The sequence below is a fragment of the Dicentrarchus labrax genome, unplaced genomic scaffold, assembly GCF_905237075.1.
Source record: "Dicentrarchus labrax unplaced genomic scaffold, dlabrax2021, whole genome shotgun sequence".
Taxonomy (NCBI): domain Eukaryota; kingdom Metazoa; phylum Chordata; class Actinopteri; family Moronidae; genus Dicentrarchus; species Dicentrarchus labrax.
In genome coordinates this window covers 23379713-23400414 of record NW_026136713.1, presented here as the reverse complement: position 1 = coordinate 23400414, position 20702 = coordinate 23379713, and the positions used below count along the sequence as shown (strand labels likewise).

The 20702-nt window shown below is 40.6% G+C and overlaps 2 protein-coding genes and 1 long non-coding RNA gene across 8 annotated transcripts; 1 reads left to right on the top strand and 2 right to left on the bottom strand.

Annotated features, from left to right (window-relative positions):
* Positions 1-140: 140 nt before the first annotated feature.
* Positions 141-20702, bottom strand: b4galt1l (DP-Gal:betaGlcNAc beta 1,4- galactosyltransferase, polypeptide 1, like). Its single transcript, XM_051420093.1, has 6 exons — positions 19815-20702; positions 14583-14818; positions 4590-4777; positions 3323-3445; positions 1956-2060; positions 141-1458 (listed from the first exon to the last, which is right to left on the bottom strand). The coding sequence occupies exons 1-6, from the start codon at positions 20131-20133 to the stop codon at positions 1329-1331; spliced, it is 1101 nt and encodes a 366-aa protein (XP_051276053.1). The 5' UTR covers positions 20134-20702; the 3' UTR covers positions 141-1328.
* On the bottom strand, positions 4749-14576 carry LOC127374553 (uncharacterized). 6 transcript variants are annotated; one of them, XM_051420020.1, is made up of 2 exons: positions 5756-14576; positions 4749-5629 (listed from the first exon to the last, which is right to left on the bottom strand). In XM_051420020.1, exon 1 carries the CDS (start codon positions 10985-10987, stop codon positions 9617-9619), a length of 1371 nt encoding a protein of 456 aa, XP_051275980.1. In that variant the 5' UTR covers positions 10988-14576; the 3' UTR covers positions 4749-5629; positions 5756-9616. The 6 variants fall into 6 exon arrangements, with proteins under 6 accessions (XP_051275980.1, XP_051275981.1, XP_051275982.1 ...); XM_051420021.1 differs by having other exon boundaries at positions 6008-14576; XM_051420022.1 differs by having other exon boundaries at positions 6022-14576.
* On the top strand, positions 15757-20683 carry LOC127374687 (uncharacterized). Its single transcript, XR_007887168.1, has 2 exons — positions 15757-16055; positions 19786-20683. It is a non-coding gene; the product is annotated as an uncharacterized LOC127374687 (long non-coding RNA).

Here is a 20702-nt window from a genome sequence, read left to right as displayed (position 1 = left end):
CTGCAGCTGGAAGAAACTGGCCTGCCCCCCTGAGCCTCCGATTGGCCCACCCCGGTATTCCTAGCCAATCACAGCCCTCGTGCATAATCTCAAACAATGACGGCAGCTCGTTGGTGAACTAACAAACAACAAACACAGACTTCAGATCAGCTCTTATATTTTCATTTACAGTCTGGTTCCCTCCACCAGTTCACCCTTACACTGGTTCACCCTCTCTCACACCAGTTCACCCATTATAAGGCACATTGACGGTGATTTGTTCATCAACAATAAAGAATATTTTTGGTCTGCAGAGAAACAAACAAACCTGTCAACTAATAAAGATAGAAAACATCACACACTAATTGATAATAAATGATATTGGTGATCAATAATTAAATTAACTCTTTGGTACCAGCAGCTCTGATGAGAGCCTGGAGACACAATCAATGGAGGGGTTTTGGTTCGAGGCTGATCAGGATCAATCGGGATCAGCTGATTGGATTAACACACACGCACGCACACACACACACACACACACACACACACACAGAGGTTGGTGTTTAGATCTGGTTCTGAAGTGAAACTGGCACCGTGACGGGCTTTGTGTTTCGGGCCACAGGAAACAATTAAGACATAATGTTACTGCAATATGATTGGCGATTATTGTGGAAATGATCAGTCTTTACTTTCCTCCTGAGACATATTACATCTTATTGATTATCTGATGTAATTAAACAGTTTGATTAGTTTGAATGAATCTTATGTTTTCATTCTGAATATACGAATGAAAGATGAATAAATTAAACTTTATGATGATCATCAGACCGCTGCAGCTGCTCTAGAGTCTCATATAAATAAATTAGTTTTAAAGAATAAAAATAAAGTTTAATTCTTTCTGCTGACATAAACAACCAGCAGGAGGCTTTTATTGTGAAAAGTCACAGGAAGTTGATCCCAATTGGTTTTGTTGTTTGAATTTAGTTTTTCTTCTTAGCTTGTTCTGATGTTGGACTTTTTAGAACCAGATCAGTGCACAGAACCAGGATCAAGATCAGAGCAGATCTAAACCCACCCTGTATTTTTTTTTACCCATAATCCCCCACCAGTAAAACCCGGACCACGAGGCCCAGCAGATTGTCTCTGATTAATATTGTGCAGCAGCGGCGGGGTCCGACAGACGGAGGCGGCCGTCCGTTTGTGCAAAAACGAGAAGAATCAAAGAAACAGCAGGAAGAGCCGTCTGAGTCCAGCATGTTCTGGTCCACTTGGACCTGGTCCACCTGCACCAGAACTTAATGATTCAAGTGTCAAAGGCACATTTGGTTTGTACAATCCGGATCCCGTCCTCACGGTTTCCCAACGTCCACCGTGATCTTCGTGAACAGGTCCAACTTGTCCACTCGGACCACGCGGTAGGACAGAGAGTTGATCCCGTCTTTGTACATCGTTTCCCTCGTGTGAGCGATCCGATCAAACCTGAACGCAACACAGGGACAGGGTATTATTAATAATAATAATAATTTCATTAATATTACTAATAATGATAATTGTATTAATATGACTAATATTGATATTAATGATAATGATATAATAGTAATCATGATAATAGTAATAATAACATGAATAATATAAATAATAACAATGTTAATTGTATTAATATTAATAATGATATTAATAACAATATGAATAAACTGGTATTAATCATAATAATATTAATGATACTAATAATATGAATAATAATGATATTAATAATAATAATATTAGTGATAATATAATGTTAATCTTTATTAATGATAATAATATGAATAAAAACGGTATTAATAATATTAATAATAATATTAACAATAATACTAGTTATAATAATATTAGTGATAATAATAATCATATGAATAATAATACTATGAATAATATTAATAATAATATTATCAATATTAATAATATTAACAATGCTAATAATAATAACGTGTGTTTACCTCTGAGGGTTGGGATCGTTCTTTTTGTCTCTGTCGTGTCGGATCATTCGACATTTTCCCGTCTCTCCACTCGGTCTGGAGATCGACATTCCTTTAGACGCCAGCCTGAAAATAATAGCAGGTCAAAGGTCAGAGCTGAGGGATTCTGGGTTAATATGAAATAACATCTATCAATCAGTCAATCACAAACAATATTGATCTATTGGAGTCAGAACCAGAGGAAGTAGAGGAAGAGGAGTCAGAACCAGAGGAAGAGGAGTGAACTGTGTTCCTGTGAGGAAGGTCAGAGGTCAGAGGTCCATTATAGAGAGAACAGTATATATTATACTGTATATAGAATATATAGTATATATAGAATATATAGTATACACAGTGTATTATGTATATTACAGTATTTTCTATATAGTATATATAGTATATATATTATAGTATAATACACTATATATAGTATATACAGTGTATTATTATGTATATTACAGTATATTCTATATAGTATATATATTATATATATTATAGTATAATACACTATATATAGTATATATAGTCTATATATTATGTATATTAGTATATTCTATATAGTATATATAGACTATATATAGTATATACAGTGTATTATTATGTATATTACAGTATTTTCTATATAGTATATATAGAATATATAGTATATACAGTGTATTATGTATATTACAGTATATTCTATATAGTATATATATTATAGTATAATTCACTATATATAGTATACACAGTGTATTATTATGTATATTACAGTATATTCTATATAGTATATATATTATAGTATATATAGTATATACAGTGTATTATTATGTATATTACAGTATTTTCTATATAGTATATATAATATATATATTATAGTATAATACACTATATATAGTATATACAGTGTATTATTATGTATATTACAGTATATTCTATATAGTATATATAGTATATACAGTGTATTATTATGTATATTACAGTATTTTCTATATAGTATATATATTATATATATTATAGTATATATAGTATATACAGTGTATTATTATGTATATTACAGTATTTTCTATATAGTATATATATTATATATATTATAGTATAATACACTATATATAGTATATACAGTGTATTATTATGTATATTACAGTATATTCTATATAGTATATATATTATATATATTATAGTATAATTCACTATATATAGTATACACAGTGTATTATTATGTATATTACAGTATATATATTATAGTGTAATTCACTATATATAGTATACACAGTGTATTATTATGTATATTACAGTATATATATTATAGTGTAATTCACTATATATAGTATACACAGTGTATTATTATGTATATTGCTGATGGTCAGTACCTGTTGTAGATGTCGTCGTCCTCCCCCCCCCAGCCCCAGTAGTTGTTGGGGAAGCCGTTGATCTTCAGGTACTGTTCTTTACTCATCGAGGACACGCCCCCAAAGTACTGATTGTAAGGTAACCTGCAAACAGACAGATGCAGACAGACAGATGTAGACAGACAGGAGATAAGAGGATATGAGTTGTGTATGAAGGCTGACTGTGTAACAGTTCCCTGAAGAAGACAAACAGCTGCTTCACACTCTGGTTGATACTGGATGTTTGTACAGGAAGTCACTGCTGATAGAAACCTGAGTATAATATATAGAATATCTGTGGCAGTTTAAATTCAGATAAAGTTGTGTGTTCTTCTGTCTAACTAACAGTATGTGTACTTTATCTGCATTCACTCTGTAATTACTGTATATTCTCTAAAGATGCTGGCACAACCACGCTAGCTGTTTCCCCATTTTCAGTCTTTATGCTAAGCTAACTGCTGGCTCTTTCAAACAACAGGAAGTGACAAACTATTATAGTGAGTGTGTGTGTGTGTGTGTGTGTGTGTGTGTACACAGGAAACAGGAAGTGAGGAGCCGAGCAGATGGCAGTGTTTCTCTTCCTCTGTGGTGTCACTGTCAGCAGTCTGATAAGACACATGTTCTCATGGCAGGAAGTGAACCTGAAGCCACCACCACCATCATCATGGTCACCACTGTGTACAGCAGCTGGAGAGCAGTTTAATCTCACACACTCAGTGTCGCTGTGTCTGTGAGACGACGAGCAAACTACTTTTAAAATGTTTGTTTTCTGAATGGAGTTTGGTTGATCAGGGTTATGCTAACTTCCTGTCTTCCTTTTCTCTGGGTGGGGGGGAAAGTGAAGATAAAACAGTTTCAGGAATAAACAGTGTTTATAGCAGCAGCTCTGACATACGACACAATGACTCAAAGCTCAGCTCTACTCGCTGTTTGCTGTGATTCTGTCAGTTTTACTTTACAATGAGCTAACTTAGCATAGCCCTGATCAACCAAACTCCATTCAGAAAACAAACATTTTAAAAGTTACACAGGAAAGCCTCTTCAGCCTGGAATTATTTACCTTATTTTATTACCTTACTTTTTAATTTACTCTAAATAATCGTACCAGAGCTACCTTGTTGGTGTTTTCACATTTATATAAACCTTTATTTAAACTGTAAATCCTCATTTACAATAACATAACAACAGTCTGATGATGTCTGATACCTCACTGATTGATAACCGGTAGAACTGGACTGTGCTGTCTCACCTGAAGCCGAACTTGTCCATGGACACGGACAGGTGTCGGGGCTGACTGAAGCACCTGTAGGTGTTGCGGTCGTCCATGGGGATCAGGTCCACGTCGCTGAAGACAAAGCACTCGTAGTCGTACTCCTTCAGGGCCTCGGTGTAGCCCACGTTCAGCAGCTTGGCTCGGTTGAAGATCTCTTCCCCGTCCTGAGGAACCGTTAAACACGCCCTCGTTAGACATCTTAAAATCAGTGCGTGGAACTAATGCGGGCAGGAAGTCACTGAGCTGCTCACAGTCAGCTAACAGCTAGCAGCTAGCAGCTCGTTTCCACAGATAATAAAATATGTCTGTCTGACAAAACTGTTTCTGTGTCGAGGTAAAGGGTCCCTGAAGGTCTCACTGCTCAGAGGATTGTTTGAGTGTCTCCTGTCACACACACAGGTGATCAGGTGTCAGTGATAAAAGGATGTTTTCTGTTGGAAGGTGAGACTGGCTGGTGAGGATTCCTCCTCAGGTGTGTCACTGGCATTTGGCGCAGATAATCAGGTTGCTAGGCAACCAACCTGTATTGAGCTCTCAGGTGTGAAGGGTTGTTTACTACCTGTAGGGCTGACACAGCGGCTGCCTCGACACGTTTAACACACAGCTCAACACAGAGCCTTCATACTGACGCCATTTCACAGCTGGTAATCATCATGTGGTTGAGTCTGGACCAGAGTCTGGACCGGGGACTGGACCGGAGTCTGGACCGGGGTCTGGACCGGGGGGTCTGGACCGGGGTCTGGACCGGGGGGTCTGGACCGGGGTCTAATTAAAGCTGTAAGCAGCGATCCGTTCTCTAGGAGGAGGAGTTCAAATACAACATGCGCAATTCACCACAAACGACAACTAGATTCAAAATGGCCGACTTCCTGTTGCTCCAAGAGACTGTGGCTGCGTTTCATTAGTAGTTCCACTTCCCCTCGTTCACTTCCCCTCGTTCACTTACTCTCGTTCACTTCCCCTCGTTCACTTCCCCTCGTCCACTTCCTCTCGTCCACTTCCTCTCGTTCACTTCCCTCGTTCCTTCTCGTTCACTTACTCTCGTTCACTTCCCTCGTTCACTTCCCCTCGTTCACTTACTCTCGTTCACTTCCCCTCGTTCACTTACTTCACTACTCGCTCACTTCCCCTCGTTCACTTACTCTCGTTCACTTACTCTCGTTCACTTACTCTCGTTCAATTACTCTCGTTCACTTCCTCTCGTTCACTTCCTCTCGTTCACTTCCCCTCGTTCACTTCCTCTCGTTCACTTCCCCTCGTTCACTTCCCCTCGTCCACTTCCCCTCGTCCACTTACTCTCGTTCACTTCCCCTCGTTCACTTACTCTCGTTCACTTCCCCTCGTTCACTTCCCCTCGTTCACTTCCCCTCGTTCACTTCCCCTCGTTCACTTACTCTCGTTCACTTACTCTCGTTCACTTCCCCTCGTTCACTTCCCCTCGTTCACTTCCCCTCGTTCACTTACTCTCGTTCACTTCCCCTCGTCCACTTCCCCTCGTCCACTTACTCTCGTCCACTTCCCCTCGTTCACTTACTCTCGTTCACTTCCCCTCGTTCACTTACTCTCGTTCACTTCCCCTCGTTCACTTACTCTCGTTCACTTACTCTCGTTCACTTCCCCTCGTTCACTTACTCTCGTTCACTTCCCCTCGTTCACTTACTCTCGTTCACTTCCCCTCGTTCACTTGCTCTCGTTCACTTACTCTCGTTCACTTGCTCTCGTTCACTTCCCCTCGTTCACTTGCTCTCGTTCACTTCCCCTCGTTCACTTGCTCTCGTTCACTTGCTCTCGTTCACTTGCTCTCGTTCACTTCCCCTCGTTCACTTACTCTCGTTCACTTCCCCTCGTTCACTTACTCTCGTTCACTTACTCTCGTTCACTTCCCCTCGTTCACTTACTCTCGTTCACTTCCCCTCGTTCTCTTACTCTCGTTCACTTACTCTCGTTCACTTCCCCTCGTTCACTTTCCCTCGTTCACTTACCCTCAGCCCTTGGTATGACGTAACAGCATACGTTGCACAGAGGGAAAGTGAACGAGGGCAAGTGAACGACTAATGAAACGCAGCCTTTTTGTGCATCTGGACGGATTTTGACGCCTGTCAGTGAAACCAGTTAGGGGGCGCTGTTGAGCCATGTGCCACGCCCATGTTTAGAGGAAGAAGAATAAGAAGAACATTTGGTTGAGTTTGAATATTAAAGATAAAAAGATAAGAACAGTATTCAGACAGGAAATAAAAGGTTAGTAAAGACATGAAGTTCAGTTTGGTACAAAGACACAAAAGTAGAAACAGACAGAAAAGAAGGAAGTAGCCTGTATTACCAGTGAAGCCCCCTCTGAGCTGCTATTGGCCGAGACCCAGCAGGGGGCGGGGCTCAACGTCTCCAGCAACCGCAGCCATTGGTCAGAAATGCCTGACATGCAGAGGGAGGGCGGAGGAAAGGGGAGGCGGTGTGAGCGAGGGAGGCAGGTGAGGAGAAAACAATGAAGGAGGAGGAGGAAGAGGAGGAGGAGGAAAAAGACGAGGAGGAGGAGGAGGAAGAGAAAGAGGAGGAGGAGGAAGAGGAAGAGGAAGGACACAGACAAGAGAGAAAAGAACAACTGTGAGTCACAAACAGAAGACCTGATGTTAGAGTCAGAGTGAACACATTGTTAGAAATCACAGACCGTCAATCTGTCAACAAACAGTAAACAAACACTCTGTCAGCAAACAGTAAACAAACACTCTGTCAGCAAACAGTAAACAAACACTCTGTCAGCAAACAGTAAACAAACACTCTGTCAACAAACAGTAAACAAACAATCTGTCAGCAAACAGTAAACAAACACTCTGTCAACAAACAGTAAACAAACACTCTGTCAACAAACAGTAAACAAACACTCTGTCAACAAACAGTAAACAAACACTCTGTCAGCAAACAGTAAACAAACAATCTGTCAGCAAACAGTAAACAAACATTCTGTCAACAAACAGTAAACAAACACTCTGTCAGCAAACAGTAAACAAACAATCTGTCAACAAACAGTAAACAGTGTGAACACATTGCAACCTTCACTAAAGACTCACTGGTGTTACTGGACGAGCGAACAACCAGTTTAAATGCTGAGCTTCTGTCTTATGTCCTACGACACTGAGAGCTAACGTTACGCTACGACGCTGAGAGCTAACGTTACGCTACGACACTGAGAGCTAACGTTACGCTACGACACTGAGAGCTAACGTTACGCTACGACGCTGAGAGCTAACGTTACGTTACGCTACGAAGCTGAGAGCTAACGTTACGCTACGACGCTGAGAGCTAACGTTACGCTACGACACTGAGAGCTAACGCTACGCTACGCTACGAAGCTGAGAGCTAACGTTACGCTACGACGCTGAGATCTAACGTTACGCTACGACACTGAGAGCTAACAAGTTTGACAGTGAGGCTTTAGAAACATAACTATTTGCATACAATCATTCAGCACATTTTCAGTCACTGTGAAGCTACTGCCAGATGTTCCTCTTTAACAGCTGTTCCTCATTAATAACTGTTCCTCATTAACAGATGTTCCTCATTAATAACTGTTCCTCATTAACAGATGTTCCTCATTAACAACTGTTCCTCATTAACAGATGTTCCTCATTAACAGATGTTCCTCATTAACAACTGTTCCTCATTAACAACTGTTCCTCATTAATAGCTGTTCCTCATTAACAGATGTTCCTCATTAACAGATGTTCCTCATTAACAGCTGTTCCTCATTAACAGCTGTTCCTCATGAACAGATGTTCCTCATTAACAGCTGTTGCTCATTAATAACTGTTCCTCATTAATAACTGTTCCTCATTAATAACTGTTCCTCATTAACAGCTGTTCCTCATTAACAGATGTTCCTCATTAACAGCTGTTCCTCATTAACAGCTGTTCCTCATTAACAGATGTTCCTCATTAACAGCTGTTCCTCATTAACAGCTGTTCCTCATTAACAGATGTTCCTCATTAACAGATGTTCCTCATTAATAACTGTTCCTCATTAATAACTGTTCCTCATTAACAGATGTTCCTCATTAACAGCTGTTCCTCATTAATAACTGTTCCTCATTAACAGATGTTCCTCATTAACAGATTCATTCATCATTCATCTTCATCCGCTTATCAGGGGTCGGGTCGAGGGGGTAGCAAGTTCAGCAGAGGACCCCAAACTTCCCTTTCCCTGGCCACATTGGCCAACTCTGACTGGGGGATCCCGGGGCGTTCCCAGGCCAGTGTTGAGATATAATCTCTCCACTTGGTCCTCGGTCTGCCCCGTGGCCTGCTCCCACCTTGACGTGCCAGGAACACCTCCCTCGGGAGGCGCCTTGGAGGCATCCTCATCAGATGCCCGAGTCCCTTGCGGATGTCCGAGCTTCTCACCCAATCCCTAAGGGAGACGCCGGCCACCCTCCTGAGGAAACCCATTTCGGCCGCTTGTACCCGGGATCTCGTTCTTTCGGTCACGACCCGCGAACCGATCCAGTGAGTGCTGAAGGTCACAGGCCGATGATGCCATCAGGACCACATCATCCGCAAAAAGCAACGACACAATCCTCAGCCCACCAAACTGCAACCCCTACCCCCCACAACTATGCCTCGATATTCTGTCCATGAAAGTCACAAACAGGATTGGTGACAAAGCGCAGCCCTGGCGGAGGCCAACACCCACTGGAAACAAGTCCGACTTACGACCAAGAATCCGGACACAACTCTCACTTTGGAAATACAGGGCTTGGATGGTCCTGAGAAGTGGCCCCCTCACCCCATACTCCCGCAGCACTTCCCACAGGATATCCTGGGGAACCCGGTCATATGCCTTCTCCAAATCCACAAAGCACATGTAGACTGGATGGGCATACTCCCAGGCCCCTTCCAGGACACCTGAGAGAGTAAAGAGTTGGTCTGTTGTTCCACAACCAGGACGAAACCTGCACTGTTCTTCTTCAATCAGAGGTTCGACAATCGTCCGGACCCTCCTTCCCAGCACCTTAGAGTAAACTTTCCCAGGGAGGCTGAGTAGTGTGATACCTCTGTAATTTGAACACCCTCGGGTCCCCCTTTTTAAATAGGGGAACCACCACCCCAGTCCGCCACTCCTTCAGCGCTGTCCCTGACTTCCACGCAATGTTGAAAAGGTGTGTCAGCCAAGACAGCCCCTCAACACCCAGAGCCTTCAGCATTGATGGATGAATCTCATCAATCCCCGGGGCTTTGCCACTGTGGAGTTGTTTGATTACCTCAGTGACTTCCTGCAGGGAAATTGATGTAGATCCCCCATCACACTCCAGCCCTGCCTCTATCACAGAGGGTGGGTTTGTTGGTCTAGTCGGGTTCAGGAGTTCCCCAAAGTGTTCCTTCCACTGCCCAATTACCTCCTCAGTTGAGGTCAGCAGTGTCCCATCCCCACTGTACACAGCTTGAATGTTTCCCCGCTTTCCCCTCCTGAGGTGTCGGACGGTTTTCCAGAAGCGCCTGGGTGCCGTCTGAAAGTCCTTCTCCATGACTTCTCCGAACTCCTCCCACACCCACTGTTTTACTTCCCTGACAGCTGCGGCTGCAGTCCTTCGGGCCTGCCGGTACCCTGCAACTGCCTCAGGAGTCCCCCGGGATAACATATCCCGGAAGGCCTCCTTCTTCAGTTGGACGGCTTCCCTGACCACCAGTGTCCACCACCGTGTTTGAGGGTTACCGCCCCTTGAGGCACCCAAGACCTTAAGACCACATCTCACAGCCGCAGCTTCAGCAATAGAAGCTTTGAACATCAACCACTCCGGTTCAATGTCCCCCGCCTCCACAGGAATGTAAGAGAAGCTCTGCCGGAGGTGGGAGTTGAAGGTCTCTCGGACAGGGGCCTTCTCCAGATGTTCCCAGTTCACCCATACTACATGTTTGGGTTTACCAGGTCTGTCCAGTGGCTTCCCCCGCCACCTAACCCAACTCACCACCAGATGGTGATCAGTTGACAGCTCCGCCCCTCTCTTTACCCGAGTGTCCAATACATGCGGCCTCAGGTCTGATGATACGATCACAAAATCGATCATAGACCTTTGGCCTAGGGTGCTCTGGTACCACGTACACTTATGAGCATCCCTATGTCTGAACATGGTGTTCGTTATGGACAACCCATGACTAGCACAGAAGTCCAGCAACAAAACACCACTCTGGTTCAAATCGGGGAGGCCGTTCCTCCCAATCACGCCCCTCCAAGTATCTCCATCATTGCCCACATGTGCGTTAAAGTCTCCCAGGAGAATGATGGAGTCCCCTACTGGAGCCCTATACAGGACTTCATTCAGGGTCCCCAAGAAGGCCAAATATTCTGCACTGCTGTTTGGTGCATAAGCACAAACAACAGTCATAGTTCCACCCCCCACAAATCATAGGCGTAGGGAGGCGACCCTCTCGTCCACCGGGGTGAACTCAAACGTAGGCCTGGCTCCAGATGGGGGCCCCGGGCTTCCTCCGGGCCGGGTCTCTTTACATCTTCCATGCTTTTCCATAGTGGTCTGTGAACCATTCTTAGTCTGGCCCCTCACCTGAGACCACTTTGCCTTGGGAGACCCTACCAGGAGCATGTTGCTCCCGACAACACAGCTCTCAGGTTCATAGAAGCACCCAAACCTCTCCACCGTGATAAGGTGATGGTTCCCGGAGAGATCATTAACAACTGTTCCTCATTAACAGATGTTCCTCATTAACAGCTGTTCCTCATTAACAGATGTTCCTCATTAACAGCTGTTCCTCATTCACAGCTGTTCCTCATTCACAACTGTTCCTCATTAACAGCTGTTCCTCATTAACAGCTGTTCCTCATTAACAACTGTTCCTCATTAACAGCTGTTCCTGTGGATGGACAAACTCTGAATGGATTCTCCTCCCTCACACAGACTCCGTGTCAACAAGTAAACAGCCTGTAACCGATGTAGTCGCATCTATAACGTCAAAACTGACTTCTGACTCATGTCAGTAAATCTTTACAACCCTACTAACCATGGTGACAGCACAACAAAGATGGAGACAGCTGACACCTCCAAAGAGAAGAAAGGAGTTAGACAATATGACTCACTGCTAGAGTACTGTACTCTCCTGTAGCACTGTCTGTACTCTCTGTACTCTCCTGTAGTACTGTCTGTCTGTACTCTCCTGTAGTACTGTCTGTACTCTCCTGCAGTACTGTCTGTCTGTACTCTCCTGAAGTACTCTGTCTGTCTGTACTCAGTACTGTCTGTACTCTCCTGTAGTACTGTCTGTACTCTCCTGTTGTGAATGAATTTAGAATTTTTTTATTATTATTGTGTCATGCATTAGCATGCCCAGCCCACAAGGGCTTACAAGACACCATTATAAAATATAGACAGACCAAAACCCAAAAGTAGATGCTAAACAATACTAATAATATAATAAATAATATATAATAATAATAATATAACATTAACGATATAAACCATTCTGAAGTTTAATCCAGGCTTTAGTAACAAAAGAGGCTAACTTATAAACATTAAAGGTAAACTAACATTCCATCCTGACATCATCATTACTCCAAAATATTTCAGGGTTTTGAGCAAACAGTTCATTTACAACAGTAAAGTCTAGTTCATCATAGAAGGGACAGTATAAAAGAAAATGAGATTCATTCTCACAAAGTTCACAAAGTCTCTGTTCCTCTGGGATATTTTTAAATCTGCCGACCTCAAGTGCCAGGGGAAGGATTCCCATTCTTAATTGGGCAATCAAGGATCTCTGATTTCTTGGTAAATTTGTTTTAACATATAATTCTGTTTCATAATTATGCTTGATTTGGACATATGTCCGTAATTTCGGTTTTAACATTATATCATTTAACCATTTTTCATTGAACCCGACAAGTCACTTTTTTCTAATTTTGTTTATGCTGCATGATAAATTATTTTTATAGATATACTGACAATCGGCTTCTTCAAAGACAGCATGAATCTCTGCGGCCCATGGAGAGTTCTGGACTTTACTCCAAAGGAAAACTTTCTTATTGATTCTGTCATCTGACATATTAATAAAACAATTCAACAGTCTTATCATATCACACTTTCTCCGTATTGTACCAGGAATCCAGCCCATGTCACCCTGAGCAGCCAAAGAGGGAACATATTTATAAATACCCAGAAAACAACGTATAGCTCTGTTTTGTACAGCATCTGAAATCCTTCTTTCTTTAAATCCCCATACCCCAGCAGCATAATTCACAATGGGAGAAACACATGCATCATACAATTGAGAGTAAGTAGAATAACCAAGGTCTTTACATATTTTTAACTTGTTAACAACGGAACCCAAAGCTCTGCCAGCTGAATCAGCCAGGAGTTTAATTCCATTTTCAAAATTCATAAATTCATCAAGTGGAAATCCTAAATATTTATAAACAGATGTATTTTATTGGCATATCAGAAAAAGTAAAGATTTTCTCACTTCTTGGGACACCTTTTTTTCTAAAATGAATTATCTGTGTTTAACTCTGATTTATGGACAGCCTCCATCTGCAACACCAGGTCTGTACTAAGTTTAACATATTCTGTAAATCATCCTCCGATTCAGCCAGTAGAACAATATCATCCGCGTACAACAAAATACCCACAGTTAAATCATTCAAATGTATACCTAAATTAGCATTCTTGATTTCAAAAGCCAGGTCATTTATATAAAGAGAAAACAAACTAGGGGACAGGACATCACCCTGTTTAACACCAAAGGGGGTTTTAAACCAGTCAGTTTGAAGATCATTTACCTGAAAACATGCAACTGAGGAACTATACAGTGACTTTAGAGCTTGATAGAATTTACCATCCACACCTCCTTTTAAAAGTTTTAAGGCAAGCAGATCTCTATTTACCCAATCAAAAGCCTTTTGGAAATCCACAAAACATACAAGAGTAGATTTATTTTCTGCAATTCTTGTCCTGACAATTGTTGAAATTGTATGAATATGATCAATGCAGGCTCGACTCCTTCTGAACCCATTCTGTTCATCAACTAAATATTCCTCTGTTTCCAGATACTCGATCAGCCTAGCATTCAAAATACTACTATACAATTTATACACTGTGCTAAGAAGGCTGATTCCCCTGTGATTGAGTGGTATCCTAGGGTCATTCATAGATGACTTTGGGATAGGTTTGATAATAGACATACCACACGGAAGGAACAATACCGTGTTTAAAACAAAACCTAAACAAACAGAAAAGCATGTTTAAAGAGGAGGTGACGTTAACACTTCATTTGGGATATCTTCCACACCTACTGCTTTTTTCAGCTTAGACTTATTTATAGCAGCTTTCACTGTAGTACTGTCTGTACTCTCCTGCAGTACTGTCTGTCTGTACTCAGTACTGTCTGTACTCTCTTGTAGTACTGTCTGTCTGTACTCAGTACTGTCTGTACTCTCCTGTAGTACTGTCTGTACTCTCCTGTCTGTACTGTCAGTATTGAGTAATAGGCTGTTCCTGTCCACCAGGATCCCACAATGATGAAACTCAAGAATGCGAGTGACACACTGAGCAAACAAACCAACTGCAGCAGTGGTTTTGATAAGACGTGGACGTCACACACTCTCAGTAAACACTCACTCTCTGAGAGTGTTTGAAGAGATTTAGTATTTCACTCCAACAAAGGATGTTCCAGGACTTTCCAAGTCTTTCCAGGACCTTTTCAATGACACACCCCTCATAATCTTCTGTCACTTCCTAAAGAACCTGCGTCAGGTGTGACCGCCACAGGTGCGTGGTTACACAGGTACCTGAGGCATCCATGTTTGTGTAGTTTTATACGTTTTACACGTTGGATGTTGACACCAACGCTTCAACTGTTAGCACGAATGCTAAAACTGGTTATACGTTCACACATTGTAGGTCTAATTTAAAGAGACACAATTTAAAATCTTGTACTTCCCTCAGACAGCTGCAGTCTGATGAGCTCACAGCGTACCTGGTTGATGACATAGACTCCGTAGTCCAGCTGCTGCCTCTGCAGGATGGGGTGCAGGTAGTACAGCCAGTACTTGAGGTGTTCGTCCCGGTTGCGGAAGGGGATAATGATGGCGACCTTCTGCAGCGCCTCGCAGTCTTTTGGTCTGTAGCGTCCACCCGACTGCAGGTTTGGGTTGTCCTTCTTGATCTGCTCCAGACTCACCGGAGTGTTAAACTCCACTCGCAGAGGACCCACTGAGGATACAGTAGACACATACAATGTTTATAACTGTAGAGTATAAACACTGTATCTATACACTGTACACTGTATCTGTACAATGTATCTATAGACTGTACACTGTATCTATACACTATATTTATACACTATACACTGTATCTATACACTATCTATACACTGTACACTGTATCTATACACTTTATCTGTACACTGTATCTATACACTATACACTGTATCTATACATGGTATCTATACACTGTATCTATACACTATACACTGTATCTATACACTTTATCTGTACACTGTATCTATACACTATACACTGTATCTATACATGGTATCTATACACTGTATCTATACACTATACACTGTATCTATACACTGATTATAACTGCAGACAGAAAGGACAAAATCAGCTCAAATTAGATGTGTCATAACTCTTCCTCTAACATGAACCGCCCACAGTCAATCTGTCCTGTGTTCAAATAAATTCTAATAAAAGTGGAGGTCTCACAGATACGTTTCAGAGCTGGAAGCTGCAGGTCAAACTGCTAGCAGCTAACTAGCTAACAGTACCCACTCTACCTGTCTTAAAGGGGAAGGACGCAGTGAGGCTGTGGAGGAAGTATTCAGATCCATCCAGTAAAAGTACAAATCCCCCCCCCACAGTCCTAACAGGGGCTGAATTACAGCCTGAGGAAGATCAATCTGCACAGTAAACAACCGATCAGTCTCCTGATAGCGATCGATAAGTGCAGGCTCAGATACACCAAAAGATATTACTTGTATTCAGTTTCCCGCTCTAAAGAGTTTTCTATTGCAGGAAGAGGATTGAGGAAACTTTTTCCCAAACGTCAGCACTGTGTAATCAGACAAATATGTTGGTTCAGAGAGAGGCAGCTCATTAACACACAGACGCTCCAGAGTTTACAGAGGCTGGGACAAACTGTCCACATCCACAACAACACGTCTGCTCACACCGAAAGGAACCTCAACTACAGCTGCACTGAAAACCACAACGCATCCAGTCCTGTGACCATCCTCTGAGCACGTGTGGTGCATTCAGGGTCCACTCTAAAGTCCACTGGACTTCAGTCTGATGACGTGTCAGTTTGTCAGTGAGACAGACGGAGGATCTACAGCCGTTTATTCATTATTTCATTCTTTTTACACCTCCAGACACAAATGTAAAAAAACAAACAGTGAGGAGTTCTGGCAGGATTTATTGGTTTACTATTAAGGTATTACACTGAGGTATGTGACCAATAAAGGTGGACTTTGCCACCTTTGCCTATTCATGTCGATAATAAGTTCATTTGTCTGGGAATATATTTATCATTATATAAGGTTGTATAAGTAGAGATCCAAAATAATTATCAGGACAGATCAATCATCGGTTGATATTAATAATCATTTATTTTGAATTCTTATGCTCAACGATTGATAGACTTTAACTTTACTAGAAACAATGGACAAACATCTGAAGAGTTAGAACTGTTGTTGTTGTTGTTGTTGTTATTGTTGTTTACAATAGTGCTGTCACTGTGATTTGTTTGGATCAGAGTTATTGAATATTAAAATCAGCCATCTTTGATAGACTTCCATACCCTCTGGTGTGTAAAAACTACAGGTTTAAACTTTCTGAAACACAAAAATGTGAAATTATCAGTTATATTATCGATATGGGCCGTTAGAGCAGGTAATTATCGGTTATATTATCGGGGCCATTAGAGCAGGTAATTATCAGTTATTGTATTGGCTGAAATAAAATCCATATTGTGTATCCCAGTGTATAAGGGATCGTACTACACACATAAAAATAATTCATTTAATTAGAATGTTTCATAAAGATTTAAACATATTTACCTGTAGAAACTATATGAAACAGTACAGACATCATATTGGGACTATTTTAACGGATATTGTGATTCACAATCAGTGTTTGAATGATCAGTAAAGGTCACCTCTTCAGAGCTACACCTCTTCATTAGGAAGCTGATACCTTATCAATAAACTGCATATTGTGTGGAACATGACTGACTCTCCTCCTGAGGTATCTGTCGGTGGTTTATTGAGGCTCTTTATCTTCCTTTGTCCTCTACAGACACAGACTCTTAAATACAAACAATGTAGAGCTGCTAGAGAGCTACTTACAGTCTGATACAAGAGTGCTGTGGATCAGAGATCCAATACAATCTGTCTGGATCAAACTGTCAATGAGAGCCAGACCTGATGTGGTTCTGAGACCAGACTGAGCTGGAGGGTTCGGGGGGTCACAGCTGAGGAAACATGGACTCCATTACACCCAAAAACAAACATCTGTGATCATCAAAGTTACACACATCTTCATCCTCATCCTCCTCCTCACAGGTCAGCTCAGCTCACTGAACTCCACAAACCACATCATGAGTCCAGGTCTGTTCTTAGAGTCCAGACCTCTGGTGTCTGAGTCCAGACCTCTGGTGTCTGAGTCCAGATCTTTGGTCTCTGTGTCAGTAAGTTACTGCCAATGGAAACTGAACATTTCCTGCTTATTGTTCATTATCGTTGTTCATTATTGTTGTTCATTATCTGTGTTCATTATCGTTGTTCATTATTGCTCATTATCATTGTTCATTATCTGTGTACATTATCATTCATTATCATGTTCATTATTGTTGTTCATTATCGTTCATTATCTGTGTTCATTATCGTTGTTCATTATCTGTGTTCATTACCGTTGTTCATTATCTGTGTTCATTATCGTTGTTCATTATCTGTGTTCATTAACATTCATTATCATGTTCATTATTCCTCATTATTGTTGTTCATTAGCGTTAATTATCTGTGTTCATTATCACGTTCATTTTTGTTCATTATCGTTGTTCCTTATCGTTCATTATCTGTGTTCATTATCTTTGTTCATTATTGTTGTTCATTATCTTTATTCATTATTGTTGTTCATTATCTTTGTTCATTATCGTTCATTATCTGTGTTCATTATCATTGTTCATTATTGTTGTTATTATCTGTGTTCATTATCATTGTTCATTATTGATGTTATCTGTGTTCATTATCATTGTTCATTATTGTTGTTATTATCTGTGTTCATTATCGTTCATTATTGTTATTATCTGTGTTCATTATAATTGTACATTATCGTTCATTATCGTTGTTCATTATCTGTGTTCATTATCGTTGTTCATTATCGTTGCTCTTTATCCTTCATTATCATTGTTCATTATCGTTCATTATCTGTGTTCATTATCATTGTTCATTATTGTTCATTATCATTGTTCATTATCGTTCATTATCTGTGTTCATTATCATTGTTCATTATTGTTCATTATCATTGTTCATTATCGTTCATTATCTGTGTTCATTATCATTGTTCATTATTGTTCATTATCATTGTTCATTATCGTTCATTATCTGTGTTCATTATCATTGTTCATTATTGTTGTTCATTATCTGTGTTCATTATCGTTCATTATCATGTTCATTATCATGTTCATTATCTGTGTTCATTATCATTCATTATCGTTGTTCATTATCTGTGTTCATTATCGTTCATTATCTGTGTTCATTATCTGTGTTCATTATCGTTCGTTATCTGTGTTCATTATCATGTTCATTATCTGTGTTCATTATCATGTTCATTATCTGTGTTCATTATCATGTTCATTATCTGTGTTCATTATCGTTCATTATTGTTCATTATCATGTTCATTATTGTTCATTATCGTTGTTCATTATCTGTGTTTATTATCGTTCATTATCATGTTCATTATCATGTTCATTATCTGTGTTCATTATCGTTTAGTATCATGTTCATTATCGTTCATTTTCATGTTCATTATCTGTGTTCATTATTGTTCATTATCGTACATATCGTTCATTATCTGTGTTCATTATCGTTCATTATGTTCATTATCTGTGTTCATTATCGTTCATTATTGTTCATTATCTGTGTTCATTATCGTTCATTATCTGTGTTCATTATCTGTGTTCATTATCGTTCATTATCTGTGTTCATTATCTGTGTTCATTATCGTTCATTATCTGTGTTCATTATCATGTTCATTATCTGTGTTCATTATCGTTCATTATCATGTTCATTATCTGTGTTCATTATCATTCATTATCATGTTCATTATTGTTCATTATCTTTGTTCATTATCTGTGTTCATTATCGTTCATTGTCATGTTCATTATTGTTCATTATCTGTGTTCATTATCGTTCATTGTCATGTTCATTATCTGTGTTCATTATCTGTGTTCATTATCTGTGTTCATTATCGTTTAGTATCATGTTCATTATCGTTCATTATCATGTTCATTATCTGTGTTCATTATTGTTCATTATCGTACATATCGTTCATTATCTGTGTTCATTATCGTGTTCATTATCGTTCATTATCTGTGTTCATTATCTGTGTTCATTATCGTTCATAATCGTTCATTATCATGTTCATTATCTGTGTTCATTATCGTTCATTATCTGTGTTCATTATCGTTCATAATCGTTCATTATCATGTTCATTATCTGTGTTCATTATCGTTCATAATCGTTCATTATCATGTTCATTATCTGTGTTCATTATCGTTCATTATCTGTGTTCATAATCGTTCATTATCATGTTCATTATCTGTGTTCATTATCGTTCATTATCATGTTCATTATCTGTGTTCATTATCTGTGTTCATTATCGTTGTTCATTATGATTAATAGAGTAATACTGACAGGAGAGACAGAAAGAATAAACCAACTGATTACAGAACATAACTGATTAAGTGCATTTAAACAGAAAACACTGCTACATGCAACAATTAATATCTTCAGATCAGATATTGATGTATTAATTGATTATAGATCAGATATTGATGCATTACTTGACTGTAGATCAGATATTGATGCATTAATTGATTATAGATCAGATATTGATGTATTAATTGACTATAGATATATAATTACTGACAGCTGGCTGTTGTACTGTGTATACAGATGTGCAGACAGCTGAAATCAGGTCCTACCCAGCAGAGGAGATGTTTCAGGACATTTCTGCAGCTTCTTCTGCGGCTCTTCGACCCTCCTCTCCTCCGGAGGCTTCTGCTCATCTCTCTGCTCCTCCCGCTGGACCTCCTTGGCTCCGGTTGAGGAGGAGAACTGTCGGACCTGGTTCGGCTGGGTCACATTGCTGTGGGACTGCTGGTTCTGGACGAAGGCGAACCGGATGTCCAGGGAGCGGACGTAGAAGACGACGGTGACGGAGATGTGCAGGAAGCAGAGCAGCACCACCAGCTTACAGGTCCGGTGGAGGAGGTTGAAGTTAACGGTGGAGTCTGCCGCCATCCTCCAGCAATGTGAGTGAGACAGCCGCTGGAGAGCACTACCGGAGGGCACTACCGGAGAGCACTACCGGAGAGCACTACCGGAGGGCACTACCGGAGAGCGGAAGTATGACTGCTCCCAGTTAGCTGCTGCTGCTGTCGGGCTCCATGTTCCGTAAACTTCTCTTCAAACGTTACAACTTCTGGACTCAGAATCACCCTGAAAGCTGACAGAAAAGGGCCGAATCAGAGCTCAGAGTCCGGGGAAAAGTTTCCGCTCTGTCCCAGTCGGTTAGCAGTTAGCTACATTAGCTTTCCGTCCGTTCACGTTAAAAGTGACGTTACAGTTACAGTTACCGCTAACTGTTAGCAGCGCAGGAACTGTGGTCCTTTACAAAAACGTCTGGTTTAAAGATGGAAAGTCGCCCCGCAGCTCAGAAATATACTTTATAAAATATGAAAGAATTCAGGTTCAATAAATGTTCATTAAATTTACTGTTTCCGACCTCAAACGATATAAAAGTGACGGAGAAACTCGACAAAGTTTCCCCGCTGCTCCAGAGGGCACCAAATGACAAGCTGACGAACAGA

Excerpts from the sequence above, each read along its gene's own strand:
- LOC127374553 (XM_051420020.1), bottom strand. The coding sequence starts at position 10,987 with ATGACTGTTGTTTGTGCTTATGCACCAAACAGCAGTGCAGAATATTTG.
- b4galt1l (XM_051420093.1), bottom strand. The coding sequence starts at position 20,133 with ATGGCGGCAGACTCCACCGTTAACTTCAACCTCCTCCACCGGACCTGT. Across the intron at positions 2,061-3,322 it reads GACGACGACATCTACAACAG|GCTGGCGTCTAAAGGAATGT; the intron begins GTACTGACCATC and ends TATTATTTTCAG. Across the intron at positions 1,459-1,955 it reads AACGATCCCAACCCTCAGAG|GTTTGATCGGATCGCTCACA; the intron begins GTAAACACACGT and ends TGTTGCGTTCAG.